This window comes from Bos taurus, chromosome 9 (genome assembly GCF_002263795.3).
Source record: "Bos taurus isolate L1 Dominette 01449 registration number 42190680 breed Hereford chromosome 9, ARS-UCD2.0, whole genome shotgun sequence".
NCBI classification, from domain to species: Eukaryota; Metazoa; Chordata; class Mammalia; order Artiodactyla; family Bovidae; genus Bos; species Bos taurus.
In genome coordinates, this window is record NC_037336.1 from 13309041 (window position 1) to 13328012 (window position 18972).

Here is an 18972-nt window from a genome sequence, read left to right on the forward strand (position 1 = left end):
TGTTGTTGTTCTAAAAGGAGTGCTGGTCCTCCAGACCTGTCCCAGCAAGTAGGTGCCAAACTGCAGTTTCAAAGCAGCTCTGCATTGCATTTGCTGGTTGTTAGAGGGCGCAGAGCCGCCAGAGGGCAGTAGAGGCTGTGTGGGCAGAAGGAAGAGCCCTGGAGCTGGGAGGTGGGTGAGCCCCCACCGCGCAAGGTGGAGCCATGATTCTGGCTTCCGTGGGGGCTGTCAGCCCTGGGCTCTGAACCCTGCCTCCGGCTCTGGGCTGGTTTCCCTAGCCTCGTTTTTCGACCTGTAAGATATGGGTAAATGAGTACCTACTTCTTAGGGCTGTTTTGAAGACTAAATGAAGTATTTTAACACAGAGTAAATGCCCAGGAACTATCAGCTGTAGTATACCTAGTTGCATCTAAACAAGGAGATAGGGTCTCAGGTCAGCAAGTAAATTCTGTCTGTTCTGCCTCTAAAAACAAGTGTGAAATTCCTCCACTCTCTCCGTCCCAGGCTGATGGCTTTCTTCTGATGCGTGGTTGCTCCCCAGCTACTCCAGTGGCTTCCTAAATAACACTCTTTGCCAACATGCTCACCTTTAATACAGTTTCTGCATATTTTATAATAAAAAGGATCTTTGGATAATGTCAAGATCATGAGACTTTCTTAAATTCTCCTACAGATTCCTGGCCTGGGCTTGCAGGCCCTGAGTGAACACCAGACCCTTCTTTCACTTCTCCTGCAACTATCCCATCAGGACTCTGTCCTGCTATGTCTAGTGTGCTCCCAGGGCCACAGTGCTCAGGGTCTTTCCACCTGTCCTGCCGTCTTCTGGGGTGCTCTTCCCGCACATCTTTCCAGGGCTGGCTCTTTCTGGTCGTCCAGGTGGTGTTTTCCTCAAAATGGCCTTCCCTGGCCTGTTGGTAGCTCTGACTTAAATTATGCCATTTAATATTCTTAAATTATGCCACTTAATATATTCTTCATCACACTTGACATTATTTAAAATGTTTTTGTTTTTCTGTTATCTGACTGTCTCCTGCTCTAGAAGGTAAGTTCCCTGATAGTGGGGACTGCCTGAATCTCTTCTCCACGGGGTCATCATTTGGGCCCCTCAGTATGTACAGAATGGGTGAAGGCATTCGTATCAGCATTAACTTTGTTGGGCTTTAGGTTGATCATCCTGATGTGGAGGTTGAGGGTCTAGAAGATCTCTCAGGTGTTTCCGCGATACATGGCTATTTCTAACCACCACAGTGTCTACCTGGCTTTGGCAGGTTTTTATGAACTAGGAAATGTGACTAGGGATTTGAGCCTGTTGCCTTTTGAGCTGGTGAAGTGGCTGGACTCTGTCCAGCTGTTGTCGTTGTTCAGTCACTCAGTCTTGTCCAGCTCTTTGTGACCCCATGGACTGCAGCATGCCAGGCTTCCCTGTCCTTCACTGTCTCCCGGAGTTTGCTCAAACTCATGTCCACTGAGTTGATAATGTCATCCAACCATCTCATCTTCTGTCGTCCTCTTCTCCTCCTGCCTTCAATCTTTCCCAGCATCAGGGTCTTTTCAAATGGGTCAGCTCTTCGTATCAGGTGGCCAAAGTACTGGAGCTTCAGCTTCAGCATCACTCCTTCCAATGAATGTTCGGGATTGATTTCTTTTCAGATGGATTGGTGTGATCTCCTTGCAGTCCAAGGGACTCTCTAGAGTTTTCTCCAGTGAGCTCCTCAAAAATGCATCTTTTCACATGATGAACTAAATCATATTAGTTATAGAATAGCAGACAAAAACTTTTTGGTGTTGTGATTTTCATTATGAGATCAGTGCCTCATTTCAGAGACTCTGTTTTTCCTTTTGCCATCACGTTTGCCAAAGTTTTAAAAAATATACCGTAGTTGTTTTAATTTTTTTAAGGGATTAAAGTGGCTTTCACACAAGTCATGATTATATTATTAAATATCATTTGTGAACAGCGCATGGTTTTCCTTAAATCATGCTTGGCCCAGGAGCCCTGTGACCTAACCCTGTATTTTTTTTTTTTTTATCAAAACAATAACTACATCATTGAATGAAGTGTCTCTTACTGTCAAAAAGAAAAATAGAATCATAAAATGAAAACTTGTTCAAATATTTAAATTGTAGTTCCTGCAGCTCGTATTTTCAAGTAAGACTCAGACCAAACTTGGTTGAAAACACATTATATTTTCTCTGTTGAAATAAAGACAGGGAATAATAGGTTTCAGAACTCTGATGCTGCATTTGGCCTTCACAAGAATGGCTAGAGGCAGTAGTGAAGATACTGAAAAGAAAATGTTGGTGAATTTCTCACTGTCCATTTCATGTCAGAAAGAGTAAGGAAGCTGATAATGAATACTTTTCTTTTAGTATAGAGAATATTTTAATCCGTTTTTTTTTTTTTGGGGGGGCCAGAGAAAGATACTGATACAGCCACAAACAGCTGATTTTACTTCTTTTATTTGTATGCAATTATGACACTTGTCATAAACTAAGACAAATTATGTTTAGAACTTTACTTTTCTATGTGCTTCTATGAGTGGTCCTTTCCTCTTTATTATGATAAATTGTAAATATTTTACATTCATGACTATTCCAAAGAAAATTCATGGCCCACAATGTATGTATCTTGTCTGACCCTTTATAAATAACAGTTCATGCATCATTATTTTAAGTTTTAGAAACGTCTGTTAATTCTGATTATATATTACTTTCTAACGCAAGAGCTCTTCATAAAACTATGAACTTAAAGGCAATACTCTTATTTCTTCATACATTTTGGAGATAACCATGTTTTTGCCTTTCTCACCTGGAGATGAAAAGTCTCCAATTTAGGTGACTACCCTGGAACACTGAATTACTATACAAACAATAAAGCTTACAGCCAAGCAAGCTGTCTGTTTCTCTTATGGAATTGGATGGCTTGGAGGACAAGTAGCCATGGGTTCTCTCATGATGCATGGGTGGCTTCAGACAGGGAAGGGCGCCTCACTGGAGATCCACTTGGTTCTGGTTCCTTCCTCTTTTGCCCAGGGAGCAGAGCTGGAGGATTGGAGTCTCAGTTTCACCTAAACCAGCTCAGGAAATGTACTCCATACCTGGAGACTATCTGCGAGTCATCCCCCTCCTCTGGGCTGGCTGCTCCTGGCGAAAGAACTGTGCCAGGTGTTGATATTAATGGCGATGGTTGGCGGTCAGCCACCTGAGGGGTCATTTCCCTACGCGCTGATCTCATCTTTCTGAGGGTTTCACAGGAACCCGTCCTGGGAACTGCCGCTGATGTGACTCAGGCGAGTCACTTGGTCCTCCCCTCAGGTTGGTCCATCTTCCCACAGAAGCACCTCCTCTAGTGCTGGAGGGACCTGGAGCATCCCTTCCCTTTTCTCCCCTTCTCTTCCTCTCCTCCCTTTAGTTGATCATCTGTCTTTCAACTTTGCCTCTAGTGTTTTGCCGTGGGAAAGTTTTAAACAATTTTGTTGCTATTATCAATTTTTTTTTCTTAAATTTGGATGGTTAGAAAGTCCTTTTCTATACCCATGTTAGAGAGCAATGTCTATTGTTTTTTGAGAGCATGTAAAAGGTACTGTGCAAAGGACTTTTTATATATATATATATAAATTTTTTATTTTCTACTAGAGTATAGCTGATTGACAATGTTGTGATAGTTTCAGGCAAACAGGGAAGAGACTGAGCCATACCTATCAGATCAGATCAGTCGCTCAGTCGTGTCCGACTCTTTGCGACCCCATGAATTGCAGCACGCCAGGCCTCCCTGTCCATCACCAACTCCAGGAGTTCACTCAGACTCACGTCCATGGAGTCAGTCATGCCATCCAGCCATCTCATCCTCTGTCGTCCCCTTCTTCTTAATCCCTCCCAGCATCAGGGTCTTTTCCAATGAGTCAACTCTTCGCACGAGGTGGCCAAAGTACTGGAGTTTCAGCTTTAGCATCATTCCTTCCAAAGAAATCCCAGGGCTGATCTCCTTCAGAATGGACTGGCTGGATCTCCTTGCAGTCCAAGGGACTCTCAAGAGTCTTCTCCAACATCACAGTTCAAAAGCATCAGTTCTTCGGCGCTCAGCCTTTTTCATAGTCCAACTCTCACATCCATACATGACCACAGGAAAAACCATAGCCTTGACTAGACGGACCTTTGTTAGCAAAGTAATGTCTCTGCTTTTTATATGCTGTCTAGGTTGGTCATAACTTTTCTTCCAAGGAGTAAGCGTCTTTTAATTTCATGGCTGCCGTCACCATCTGCAGTGATTTTGGAGCCCAGAAAAATAAAGTCAGCCACTGTTTCCACTGTTTCCCCATCTATTTCCCATGAAGTGATGGGACCGGATGCCATGATCTTCATTTTCTGAATGTTGAGCTTTAAGCCAACTTTTTCACTCTCCACTTTCACTTTCATCAAGAGGCTTTTGAGTTCCTCTTCACTTTCTGCCATAAGGGTGGTGTCATCTGCATATCTGAGGTTATTGATATTTCTGCTGGCAATCTTGATTCCAGCTTGTGTTTCTTCCAGCCCAGCGTTTCTCATGATGTACTCTGCATAGAAGTTAAATAAACAGGGTGACAGTACACAGCCTTGACGTCCTCCTTTTCCTATTTGGAACCAGTCTGTTGTTCCATGTCCAGTTCTAACTGTTGCTTCCTGACCTGCATACACATTTCTCAAGAGGCAGATCAGGTGGTCTGGTATTCCCACCTCTTTCAGAATTTTCCACAGTTTATTGTGATCCACACAGTCAAAGGCTTTGGCATAGTCAATAAAGCAGAAATGGATGCTTTTCTGGAACTCTCTTGCTTTTTCCATGATCCAGCGGATGTTGGCAATTTGATCTCTGGTTCTTATTCCTTTTCTAAAACCAGCGTGAACATCAGGAAGTTCACGGTTCACATATTGCTGAAGCCTGGCTTGGAGAATTTTGAGCATTACTTTACTAGCATGTGAGATGAGTGCAACTGTGCGGTAGTTTGAGCATTCTTTGGCATTGCCTTTCTTTGGGATTGGAATGAAAACTGACCTTTTCCAGTCCTGTGGCCACTGCTGAGTTTTCCAAATTTGCTGGCATATTGAGTGCAGCACTTTCACAGCATCATCTTTCAGGATTTGGAATAGCTCAACTGGTGATCTCCACTAGCTTTGTTCGTAGTGATGTATCCATTCTCCCTGGACTCCCCTCCCATCCAGGCTGCCATGTAACACTGAGCAGAGTTCATGTGCTGTGTAGTAGGTCCTTGTTGGTTGTTATACTGGGTGAAGTAAGTCAGACAGAGAAAGAGAAATAGCATATGACATCCCTTATATGTGGAATCTAAAAAGAAATGATACAAACGAACTTATTTACAAAGCAGGAACAGATTTAGAGAGAAGGAACTTATGGTCCCTGGGGGGAGGGGTGGTGGGAAAGGACTTTTCATATATTAATTATTGAAAAAGCTCAGTGAATTAGTAGGAAGCAGCGGCTTTGGAAACAGATTGACCTTGGCTAGTGCCTAACTTCAGTGCCTACCAATGTGTGACCTTGCACATGATGTATTCTGAGTTCCTGTCTCTTCATCTCTAAAAAATGGGATAATCATAGAGTTGTGGGAGTACCAGAGTTATACCTATAAAGGGCTTTGACTAGTTCCTGACACACAGTTAGTGTTGACTTATCATAATATTTCATATTAAATTGGGCTTCCCTGGTGTCTCAGACAGTAAAGAATCCGCCTGCAATGAGGGAGACCTGGGTTCGATCCCTGAGTTGGGAAGGTCCCCTGGAGAAGGGAATGGCAACCCACTCCAGTATTCTTGCCTGGAGAATCCCATGGATAGAGGAGCCTGGTGGGCTACAGTCCATGGGGTTGCAAAGAGTTGGACACGACTGAAGCAACTTAGCATACAAACATTGAAACCATTGTAGTTAATGCCAGACTTAAATATTCCACTTTTTAATTTACTTGCTTTATTTTTAAAAAACATATTTATTTATTTATTTGACTGTACCAAGTGTTAGTTATGGCGTGTGGGATCTAGTTCCCTGACCAGGAAACGAACCTGGGCCCTCTGCACTGGGAGTGCAGCGTCTTAGCTGATGGAGCATCAGGAGAGTCCCTAATTTACTTGCTTTTGAATGGCTAGAAATGTTAGCCATTTCTAGCTAATGTATAGTGTAATGGTATTCTGACTTTATTCCAGTTTGGGGCTATCTCAGTTCTTAATTTGTACATTCTACTTGGAAAGTGCTGATGTTCTTAATCTCCCACAGTACATAATGTGGAAAATATTCAATGTTATTTGATTTCATGTCTTCTTTCCCATTGTCTGCCCATGTCTCCTCAATATGGAGTCATGATTAGAAACTTCCATTCATTGAAACTTGATTACATTGATGATCTGTTTTGTTGTCTTCAGGTTACCAGAGAGAACTGCTCTATCAGAGGGAAGATGGCTCTTTCAGTGCTTTCGGAAATGATGACCCTTCTGGAAGCACTTGGTAAGTGTTTCTGCTGGGGGAACAAGTGCATGTCATGGAATGGACTCTTACTAGGTCATGATGGCCATGAAATTGACAGGTGAATCTCTGTATCTGCTTGGAGCCTGCGTTTTCCAGATCCTGAATTTAAGAGATTCTCCCTTTCAAATATGGCTTTAAAACACTAATAAATCAGATGCTTTTATTTAGAAAAGATAAGCCATAAATTCTCTCTCTCTCTCTCTTTTTTTTTTTTGGTGGGAAAAGCAGCAATAAAATACTTTATGATGATGGTGCAGCTGGCAAGATAAATTGGTTAGAAATACAGGGTATTGGGACATAGTTCTTTTAAGATTTTTTTTAAAGATCACTTTGAAAAATGCTTTATTTATTTATTGGCCTCACTGCACGGAATGTGGGATCTTATTTCCCCAACCAGAGATTGAACCCATACTCCCTGCGGTGGATGCTCAGAGTTTTAACCACTGGACCACTTGGGGAGTCCAGTTTTTTTTTTTTAATCAGAGACAATGCAACATGAATTTTGTGGTAATACAGTCAATGTAGTTTCTTAAAGGTTATTTTTTTGTGAAAAACCATTGAGGGGGTCAAATAATGAACATTCAGAGTTTCCTCCAGAATGAAAGCTCTGTGTGGCTTATTTTGAATGATTACTCTCTTCTTGAACTATCTTCAACTTCGGTTACATTCAGAAAAAGACAGGCTAATTATATCAGTAGAGTCAGTTAAAGTGTGCTGTGGTAAAAACCTTCTAAATCTCAGTAGTTGATTAGCAAATGTTGTGCGCATGCTGCATTTCCACTGTGGGTCACCAGGGGGCTCTGCATCTTTGTTTCAGCCACTGTCGCCCTGTCTCACCCAGAGCCTCCAGGCTTGTTGCAGTCTGGGATAGAAGGCTGGGATATCCAGCACTGGCAATCCAAAGCTTCAGCCTATGTGTACAATTTCTTATCACTTTATTGTGATCAGAGCTGGTCCTGGGGCCATGCCTAACTTCATGGGGGCCTGGAAGTGAATTCTTCTGCATACCCAAAGTTAAAGAGAACTACATCACATTGAATATTTGTAATATTTACCACACTAAATCTTTTATAGGATGAAACAGATCTGCTTCAGATTTTATTTTGGCACGAGTCAGGATATAGATCCATTAATAGAAAGCTTTCAGTGTTTTATTGCTTGATGTTCTTTTCACCTCGATATTTGGTGTTCTGTAGCAGTGATTGACATACTTTTTCTTTAAAGGATCAGATAGTAAATATGCTAGGCACTGTTGGCTACATAGAACCTTAGTTGTATGTTTTTTCTTCTTCCCTACACCCTCTCTTCCTTTTTCCTTAAAAAAAAAAAGCCATTTTAGGTGGAGGGTAGGGGTGGGAAGAGGTACATATAAGGAGACGGCAGGCTGTATTATTTGGCCCAGACAGTATTGGCCCACAGACTGTAATTTGCCGATTCCTGTCCTGTAGGATAGAAATATCCATTTGCTCTACTTAAAAGTACTACAGTTTGATTGTGGATTAAACATACTTCTTCCATTGCTTTGGGGTTGAACCAAACGTGCAATGAGATCTTCCTAGGTAAATACCCAGAACAGTCCACAGGTGAATAACCTTGGACAATTTATTTAACCCTCTCTGAATTTCAGATTCTCAGCCTATAAAATAATGAGGTGGGATGAGATGATTTCCAGGTTCTTTACCAACTCTGCTGTTTTGTGAGCTGACCTGGAATTTCCCTGCCGCACTTACGGGAAGCTATGCCCACTGCCTGGCTGAGTTGTTTACTTTCTGTCTCTTGGTTGTTTTCTGTCCTTCTGCTCCTTCTTCAGTGACTGGCCCTTTGGAGAATCTTTTGATGGGGGAAAAGTGTTATTGTTGGTGTTTTCTTGCTTGGTGTAATTTGGAGGACTTCATAAAGTGTATTTTATGTAATTTTTCCCCCCTTTCACCAAGGTTGTCAGCTTTTGTTTTAAGATGTTTCCTTGAAGCTGATCCTTATATAGACATTGATCAGAATGTGTTACACAGAACATATACCTGGCTCAAAGGACATCAGAAATCCAACGGTGAATTTTGGGAGCCAGGAAGAGTGATCCACAGTGAACTTCAAGGTGGCAATAAAAGTCCTGTAACTCTTACAGCTTATATTGTGACTTCTCTCCTGGGATATAAAAAGTATCAGGTATTTAATATTTAATAAATAATGGGTGGGAAATCACAAGAAAGGTAGGTCTTGATGGGTCAAATACATGTCTGGAAATGTAAAGAATTTTGCAATATTCCATCACATTTGAAGTCTTAAATTGGAATATTGTTTTGCTTTGCATTTGTGGACACATTCCAACAGCTGAGAATGAAAATATCAACCCACTCTTTTGAGTAAGCTAAGAGCATTTTAAAAATGCTTGGTAACATTAAGTGTTCTTGTTATTGGTAAGATAAGTCAACACATATTTTATCATTGGATAATGATAATTAATTTTTTAGAGGACAGAAAAGTCTTCAGAATTTGGGAATATGTTCTAGCATACTTAGATTGTGAAGGGCTTTTTTTTTTAAATTTCTAAAATACCCTGGAGCAATTATAATGTCTACTAATTTAGTAAAAAGTACAGGCGTGTGTGCTAAGTAGCTTCAGTCGTGTCTGGCTCTTTGTGACCCAGTGGATTATAACCCGTTAGGCTTCTCTGTCCATGGGATTCTTCAGACAAGAATACTGGAGTGGGTTGCTATGCCCTCCTCTAGGTGATCTCCCCACCCAGGGATCGAATCTGCATGTCTTATGTCTCCTGTATTGGCAGGCAGGTTCTTTACTAACCTGGGAAGCCCCAGTAAAAAGTACACCCACTAAAAAGCATGTTAAGTGGGCATGGATGTCTGGGTGAGGATGGGTGTGCCCAGAAAGTTATGCGAATGAGCTTAATTTTGCTCCAGAGCTGTCTCAGTGATTGATGCCTTTTACTGCTTATTGCCGACTGCAAATGATCAAAAGCAGCCATTCTCAGTATTAAGCTCCTGCAGTTTTCCTAGCCTAGTTCTAGGCATGTGGGATATAACCTTTCCCCTCAATTTAGAGCTTCAGCACCTTAGATCATATATGTGAAGTATCTTTCTCAGGATACCTTTTATGTCCTTGTCTTAGTTCATGATAGTCAATGGGAGAAACACTGGCAAAAACACCACTTCTTATTTTTTATTCCCTCTACAGCATGGTGCCTGTTTGCTTGTAGAACCTGAAAAGTGGTATTTTTTCAAAATACATGGCAGATCTTTAATTGTCAGTGATCAGGGATGATTTCCACTGTCTAAGACAAAGTCAGGTGCTTAATAGACACTGAACTTGTTTTTGAATGAATGTTTGAAAAAACTTTTTATATAAATATGTATGTGGTGACAGGTTATGTTGAATAGTAAAATGTGTATTCTTTTCTTTCCAGCCTAATATTGATGTGCAGGAGTCTATCAACTTTTTGGAGTCTGAATTTGATAGGGGAATTTCCGACAATTACACCCTGGCACTTGTAACCTATGCACTGTCATCTGGGAGGAGCCCTAAAGCCAAGGAAGCTTTGGATATGCTGACTTGGAGAGCAGAACAAGAAGGTAAAGCATGTAACCCCTGTGCATTGTGAAATGTGTGCATGATATGAGAAAGTTTTGTACACCAGATATGGAGGTGATTACACTTAACATCTGAATGGGATGAAAATGCAACGCGGGTAAAATCACGATGGGCTGACATGGTCACCCTGCTGCTGCTCTCCCCAAGATGTTTTCTAGAGAGTTTCGTGCCTTGGGTGTTTCCTTCTTTTTAGACACGTTCTGCCTTGTGTCTGTTACCCTTCGAGTTGTCTGATGCCATTTCTGGTTTTGTGGCCTTGAGTGATCATTAAGGCTATGGTTTTTGGAAAGACCTGGGCTCAAATTCTGGTTCTGTTACCTTTCTGAGCTTCAGGTTCCCTATCTGTCAGAGGGGAATAACACCTCTTTTAGGATTGGTGTGAGGATTAAATGAGATAATGTGCAGGCCTTACCATGTAGCAAGTGTTCAAAAATGTGAATTAAAATGCTAACAGAAATGCAAATATCAGAAATGCCATTAGCAAGCTGTGTGTATGATTTTTTAACAGCACTGCTTGTGGGCTACGATAGGACAAAAAGTACACATGTTATTACTTCTAAATGGCCTCTACAGTCAGGGATCAGTTGTGTGTGTGTGTGTGTGTGTGTGTGTGTGTGGTGGAAGGGGATGGGGTGGGCAAAAATAATTTTAGGTGATGTCGACTGATTTTGAATCTCTTTGAATTCAAAACAGGCTAAATATGGAAAGTGCTTTAGAGGCTTCTGAGACTGTAAAAAATATTGTGTTATTATTAGCAGTGCATGTGTCCTCAGTCGTGTCTGACTTTTGGTGACCCCCTGGACTGTAGCCCTCCCAGGCTCTTCTGTCCATGGGATTTCCTGAGCAAGAATGCTGGAGCAGGTTGCTGTTTCTTCCTCCAGGGGATCTTCCCAACCCAGGGATCGAACCCAAGTTGTTAGCAGTAATTTAGGTTAAATCCTATTAGCAGTGCTGGGGACTAGAAGATTTATTACCTAGAGGCTGAAGTAGTTCTTGACATTTCTGCTTCTCTGCTTGGCTAAGTGGTAGTTGTGTTACCTTCCACTCAAATGTAATCGTCATCTAAATGGTAATATTTGAGAGAAGGGGGAGTGGGTACTAAGTAGGATGTTTCTCCCGGGGACTAGCAGGACCATCTCTAGGAAGATTGTTGAGCTGGCCAGGGTCTCTCATTTTTTTATTGGGGTCTTGGATTTTGAACTTATAACACTAACTTTCAGATAATGGAAAAAGAAGTGTTTCCTAGAATGTTAGAGCTGCTTAATGGCAGATTCCCAGAATAAGTTTCTTTCCAATGTGTCCGAAAATATTTGGGGATGGTCTGGAATATACTAGGGTTTTTTCAAAAAATTTATAGCTGTTTAGTCTTAAGCCAGACATATGGAATTTCTCTTGGGAAAATATTTTCATCAAAATGTCCTCATGTATAAGTAATAGGAAAAGGATGAAAATTTATAAATTTTAATAATTTTAAGAAGAGACATGTTTATTTGTATGTGTGTGTGATTATACATATATTTGCTTGGCAGAAATATACACATGTATAGAAATATGTGTATTTTTATGCTAGTCAAGGAGAACTTGGACCAGTGTAGGAATGTTCAATGGTATCAAGTGTAATTTTTCTGTAATTGGCCAGACTGTTACTACTTTTCTCCTGCAGGAGGTCTGCAATTCTGGGTGTCATTGGTGTCCAGACTGTCTGAATCCTGGCAGCCGAGCTCCCTGGATATTGAAGTTGCAGCCTATGCACTGCTCTCACATTTCTTGCAGCATCGGGTTCCTGAGGGAATTCCGATTATGAGGTGGCTAAGCAGGCAGAGAAATAGCTTGGGAGGTTTTGCGTCTACCCAGGTGAGTGATGATCGCTTTCAATTTCTTTAGCTATCTATCTATATAAATAACTATATATATGTAAAACTAACTCTGCTCTGCTGTGCTTAGTCATGCCTGATCCTTTGCAACCCCATAGATTGTAGCCCGCCAAGCTCCTCTATCCATTGGGATTCTCCAGGCAAGAATACTGGAATGGATTGTCATGCCCTCCTCCACGGGATCTTCCCAACCCAGGGATCAAACCCAGGTCTCCCGCATTGCAGGCAGATTCTTAACCATCTGAGCCACAAGGAAAGTCCAAAAATACTGGAGTGGGTAGCCTATCCCTTCTCTGGCGGAACTTCCTGACCCAGGAATTGAACCAGGGTCTCCTGCATTGTAGGCGTATTCTTTACCAGCTGAGCTAGCAGGGAAGCCCAAAACTAATTAAATACAAAATTAAATGTATATGTTGTTGTTTAGTTGCTCAGTCGTGTTTGACTCTTTTGTGACCCCATGGACTGCAGCATGCTAGGCCTCCCTGTCCCTCACTATCTGCTGAAGTTTGCCCAAGTTCATGTCCATTGAATCGGTGATGCCATCCAACCATCTCAGCCTCTGCCACCCTCTTTTCCTTTTGCCTTCAATCTTTCCCAGCATCAGGGTCTTTTCCAGTGAATTGACTCTTTACATCAGTTGGCCAGAGTACTGGAGCTTCAGTGTCAGCATTAGTCTTTCCAATGAGTGTTCAGGGTTGATTTCCTTTAGGAATGACTGGTTTGATATATATATATTGAATATATATATATTTACTATATGTGGTTCCTTTTTTTCATGACTTCATAAAATAACATGGCAGTTTAAAGGTTTAGTAACTTTAAAGGCTTAAGTTATTAATTTTAATTTTTTTCCATCATTGATATAGACATCATATCTGATACTCATATAGGATAAATTAGTTCCCTGTGGTATCTGGTACAGTAGGATCTCAGTTCTAGTCAGCAGATGTTTTCTGAGTCTTTCCTGTATCCAGGTCAACCAAATTCAAAGGTGGACCTAGGTGAGCTCCTCACCCAAGAAAGGTGGATGAGTGTATAGTGGTATCCTAAACATTACTGAAATTTACTCTTTGGAAGCCTTAATGTATGCTTATGTGCACAAACCTTTTTTTCCCCACAACAGGACACCATTGTGGCCTTGAAGGCCCTATCTGAATTTGCAGCTTTAATGAATGTAGAAGAGACAAATATCCAAGTGACTGTGGAGGGGTCCGGTTCACTGAGTCCTGTGAAGTTTGTGATTGACACACAGAACCGCTTTCTCCTCCAGACGGCAGAGGTGTGGACAAGGGGGTGGTTATCTGAATGTGTAGCTGATCCCTTCTGCTGATGATTTCCTTTCTGTTGACTTCAACAAAGACTTCTTCCCAGAGCCCTGTCCTGACAGGAAGGAGTACCCTTCTGTGGTTGAATTTGCTGAGCGGGGGGAAGGGAGAAGGGGATGAGAACTTTGCAAAGATTTGGAAAAGGTGAAAACATGGGTCCTGTCGTATTGGGACGTGAATGAATACCCTTTGAGCTCCTACTCTTTTCAGACCCTGTGCCAGATTTCTTTGTGTGTGTTATATTGTATTTACTTTTCAAACCAAGACTGAGAAGCAAATACTTTAATCCCCACTATACATATTATAAAACCGAGGCTAAGGGAGTTTAAGTAACTTGTCCACAATCATGTTGCTAGTAACAGTAGAAATAAAATTTGAACCCATTGTTTCAAAGACCATATCCTTTTGGTTGTACCACACTCCTCTTCGGAGTTGATAGAACCAGTAGTAGAATTTTTTCCTTAAACGTGGGATAGAGGACTGTGCTAGACCCTAACTTTATTCCCTGGCTAACCTTGCAGGAAGTTGAGGGTAATGGAGGAAAGCAGTAACTTCAGGACTAGAACCCGAGGGAGAAGGGGTGATAGCAAAGGAAAAGGAAGGAATAGTGTATTAGTTCAGGTCAGTGATGGCATGTCATTGTGTTCTCAGAAAGGCCAGGGACTTGGGTGCTAAGGGAGGCTTGAGGAGGAAGGGATGGCTTCTGTTTCTTATCTTTCTTGCTTCAGTCCCTGCAGAAGGGCTTCCATAGCACTAATGTGCACTTCCTCTGCCTTCACCCCTCTTATCTGGTTTACCCATAACTTTTGACTTGTGGGGCTGTGTAAAGTTCTTTTTTTTTTTTTTTAATTATACCCCCAAATACACTTTGTTAATCTTGTATCAGTACTGGACTGTATTTTCAACTTCTTGCTTTTAATCTCCTACCATGCCTGATCCAGGTCTAAAGAAAATACTTATTTACTGTTTAACATTTGTGGGAGGAAGTAAGGTGAGTGGGGAAGGAAGGAGGATTTTATTGACTTGAAAAATAATTGTGTGAAGCCTTCTATTACACACAAGATGAAGCAGCAATTTGATTGATGTGCGCTTTTGATTAAATAGGATAGAGGAAAAAGCACAGAGTCTGTTTAGGCATTATAGAGAGTAATTGTTTGAACTGTATTTTTCTTTATTGAATATGTAGTTTTTATTTGTTGAATGATAACATTTCAGGCTACAGAATGCTTAATTTCCATGATGCTAATTAAAACCAGCACATGTGTATCTAAGTGATTTGTCTAGACAAAGAAATAGGCAACCTGCGATCTGTTCTTTTTTATGGAATAATCAGTTCTCCTCAGTTTAAAAAAAAAGAAAAAGAAATGTGTGATCATAACATTTTGCTTACAACTTGCTAATAATCATTATTATTTTATGGATTCTTGTTTATCTAATTTTCATATGTCTGAAGGTAATTTAAACCATGAACAGAAATTAGTAATGTTTTTAAAGACACTGACCATAATTTTGTATATTTACATACCAATGAAATTATTTGCAGAAGAGTATTTTTAATTGTCAAAACATATAAAAGGTATTACTTTTGTCATAGTAATTATTATTTAATCATCATCAAAATTGACTTTCATAGTGACCTGTGTAAAAGAATTCCTTTTTTTACATTAAAATTTTTAGAGACTCTGTTATTGGAGTATAATTGCTTTACAATGCTCTGTTAGTTTCTGCTGTACAACAAAGTGAATTAGCTGCATGTGTACATATATCCCCTCCCTCTTGAGCTTCTCCCTGCAGCAGTCTCACTCCTCTAGGTTATCACAGACCTAGCTGGGCTCCCTGTGCTGTGCAGCACCTTCCTACTACTGTACTTTCCTATATGTATTTTCCATGTAAAGTTAGAGCTTTAGCGTGCAGACAGCTCACACTCCTGATGAGGGAAAACAGTGGTCTGTGCTGGTTGGGGGGACCTGGATATGGATACTTAGCCTTATTTACTTTTTTCTCACTTTTATTCAGCTTGCTGTAGTACAGCCAACTACAGTTAATATTTCTGCAAATGGTTTTGGATATGCTATTTGTCAGGTATGTAATAATGTTTATTTTTTGTTTTGTTAAATATGACTTGCTATAATAATTCTTTGGTTTGAGGCACTGGTAAATCTTTAACTTAGATGACAAAATTATTAAAGGTTTATTTCTATGACAGCAAAATCAATCACTATCTTTAATAAAAAGTATGAGAGCTATTACTAGCTAGTGAGTGGACTAGCAACTATATGACTTAATGTGTCAGAAGAATATTTCTTGAGTATTAAATACTTTTTGAGGTGAGGGTTAAAATCCTCCAGTATGAGTCATGTGAATTGTTGGGAACTCTCACCCTTTTTTTTGTGAAAATATAGCTCAAACATAATGCTGGGTAGAGTTTCTATTGTGACTTGATGTAGTATTTTACTTACCATTTCTTAATATTCATCTAACAGTATTATAAGTAATTGACTTGAAGATAGGAAATGTGTCCCTTTGATGTAAAATTTTATATTATTGTAAATAAAACAATCAGAGCATAATACGTTCAGTGCTCTATAGGAAGAAAATTCAAAGAAATCTACCCTTTATGGTGTAACTGGGATACAGTTAAATGGAGGTAGTATATAAAATACTGAATGGAAGTTATTTTACTTAATGATACATGAAAATCATGGGGACTTAAAATCCATTTTGCATCCGAGTAACATGGTTTTAAGTCCCCATGATTTTCATGTATTATGTACTTGGTTGGAAAAAACAAACCAAACAAACCCTGACAGCTTTACTGAGAAAGTTGTTGTTTGGTCACTAAGTCATGTCCGACTCTTTTACGACCCCCATGGACTGCAGTCCTCCAGGCTCCTCTGTCCATGTGGGATTTCCCAGGGACGCTGGAGTGGGTTGCCATTTCCTTCTCTAGGGGATCTTCCCAACCCAGGGATTGAACCTGTGTCTCCTGCATTGGCAGGTTGATTCTTTACCCCTTAGCCACCAGGGAAGCCCTGAGAAAGTTTTTTAAAAAGACTGTTACAGAGAAAAGATACTTTTTCAAAAACCAGTACAACTATCCTGGTTGAGAGAACAGATGCTTTTGCCAAGCATCTGTTGTGCCCTAAGCATTGTGTTAGGGCACAATTGTCAGGTATAATTTGGAAACTTAAAAATAATATGAAGATTATTTTGTACAATACTCAAAATACAGTAAATGTTTTCTTTTAATCAGGAAAAAAAAAACAATTAAAGGGAACAGTATTCAATGGAAAGGATAGAAAGAAGAAAGAGTGAATAATTTGTATTGGTCTTTACCAACAAAGACCATGTGAAAATACTCATTCTCAATCTATCTTTTGATGTGAATAATAAATCCAAAAGTAAATACACAGGATATTTTAGATAAGCTTGAAAAATTATACATACTTAAACCACCAAATTGGTTTGAATTCATTCTTGATAAACAATATATAGATAAATTACTATATAGATAAAGTCAAGTGATTTTTATATGAGGTCTGAGGACACAGCAGTAAATTTGGTACCTACTGGTCAGAATGTTCACCAGTTGTGTGTCTGTATCAACACGAACAAAACAAAAGGTAGGGACCAATAGGTACTTCTTGTAATGGAGAAGAAAATTGCAAAAAAGCTGGGTACCCAGAAATAGGTATTGACATTTCCTTTAGTTAATGTTTTTGAAAGTGCTCTGGAAAAAGGAGGGCAAGGAAGACTCTCAGGTTTGCAGTAATGTTGACCCCTTTTGAGTGATAAAAAGCAAAGCTGTTTTTTGGAAATAAACTGCCAAATTTCGTGAATATAAAGACCCACTTGACTTGAAATCCATTATTTATTTTATCATCTTTGAAAAACACTGTATGATCAAAAAGAAGCCTTAGCAGTTGAATAGGTTTCTGTTCCACCAAGGCTTTTGGATAAAGATACTTTGATTTATCTTACCAATAGTTCCAGTTTGTGAACAATGACTCCAGCTGGGCAACAGAGCTTAGAAATTAGTGGATACTTTCAAGAAACTTGGCAGTAGTTTAGCTTGTTCCCTCGTGGGAATGTTTTACAGTATTTGAAAAAAATAATATCTGTGAATATTGTCTGCGATGATCTATGAAATTTTGAATATTCCCTAACAATTTTTCTCAATTTTAAAAATCATTGTTTATTAACTTTTATAATTATATTTGTAAATAATGATACTTTGCTAGCTAGTAAAATTAAGCTTTTTTTTAGATTGAAAATTACAAATTCAGTTGAGTTTATCCCAGAGAATCATTACTTAATTTTTAGAATATATAATTAAACCAGTTTATTGCTAATGACTTATTACTTATGCTTCTTTGTTACTTATTGCAGCTTAATGTTATTTATAATGTGAAAAATTCCAGATCTTCTAAAAGCCGAAGATCTATCCAAGATCAGGAATCATTTGACCTAGATGTTGCTGTAAAAGATAATAAAGATGATGTCAATCACTTGGATTTGAATGTGTGCACAAGGTTGGTATCTAAGTTCCCCTTCTTTCTTCTTAAAAAATAGATTTGAATATTTAATTAAATATATATGACTATTTATGGAGAAGGAAATGGCAACCCACTCCAGTATTCTTGCTTGGAGAATTCCATGGACAGAGGAGCCTGGTGGGCTACAGTCCATGGGGTCACAAAGAGTCAGACATGACTGAAGTGACTTAGCAGCAGCATATGACTATTTATATATTTAACTATATAACTATATAGTTATCTCTATAAGGAGTTATATTTAGCAAAGATTTCAGTTACACAGTACACTTCTGATTACAAACTAGAATGCTAATTGTATTTAAGCCTTTCTCCACATGCCAAAATTATCAATACTTGCAATTTTTTCTTGTATTTATAATAAGCTTTAATAGAAAAGTTTAATAAAACTCAGGTTTAATTTATAAAAACTTTAATTGTCGTTTAGTTGCTCAATTATGTCTGATTCTTTTCGAACCCATGGACTGAAGCACACCAGGCTTCCCTGTCCATCACCAGCTCCTGGAGTTTGCTCAAACTCATGTCCATTGAATCGGTGATATTGTCCAACCATCTCATCCTCTGTCTCTTCCTGCCTTCAATTCTTCCCAGCATCAGGGTCTTTTCCAGTGAGTTGGATCTTCGCATCAGGTAGCCAAAGTATTGGAGCTTCAGCTTCAGCATCAGTTCTTCCAATGAATATTCAGGTTTACTTCCTTTAGGATTGACTGGTTTGATTGCTTTGCTGTCCAAGGGACCCTCAAGAGTCTTCTCCAGCACCATAGTTCAAAAGCATCAGGTCTTCGGCACTCAGCCTTCTTTATGGTCCAACTGTCACATCTGTACATGACTACTGGAAAAACCATAGCTTTGACTATATGGATCTTTGTTGGCAAAGTGATATTGCTGCTTTAATATGCTATTTAGATTTGTCATAGCTTTCCTTCCAAGGAGCAAGCGTCTTTTAATTTTGTGGCTGTAGTCACCATCTGCAGTGATTTTGGAGCCCAAGAAAATAAAGTCTGCCACTGTTTCCATTCAAAAACCTTAATGAATCATGATTAATACTCCAAAATAGATTATTTCTTTTTCTTGGTCATTTTTCCGTTAAGCAATTATTCCAGGTT

At 39.6% G+C, this 18972-nt stretch overlaps 1 protein-coding gene across 1 annotated transcript in view; it reads left to right on the forward strand.

The window, feature by feature from the left end:
• Nucleotides 1-18972, forward strand: part of CD109 (CD109 molecule) — a 134699-nt gene that overhangs the window by 107158 nt on the left and 8569 nt on the right. Inside the window, exons 24-30 of the mRNA XM_024996919.2 lie at nucleotides 6409-6490; nucleotides 8446-8674; nucleotides 9930-10095; nucleotides 11778-11968; nucleotides 13112-13267; nucleotides 15330-15395; nucleotides 17703-17845. Of these exons, the coding sequence (XP_024852687.1) occupies nucleotides 6409-6490; nucleotides 8446-8674; nucleotides 9930-10095; nucleotides 11778-11968; nucleotides 13112-13267; nucleotides 15330-15395; nucleotides 17703-17845 (1033 nt within the window). The remainder of the gene's footprint in view (nucleotides 1-6408; nucleotides 6491-8445; nucleotides 8675-9929; nucleotides 10096-11777; nucleotides 11969-13111; nucleotides 13268-15329; nucleotides 15396-17702; nucleotides 17846-18972) is intronic.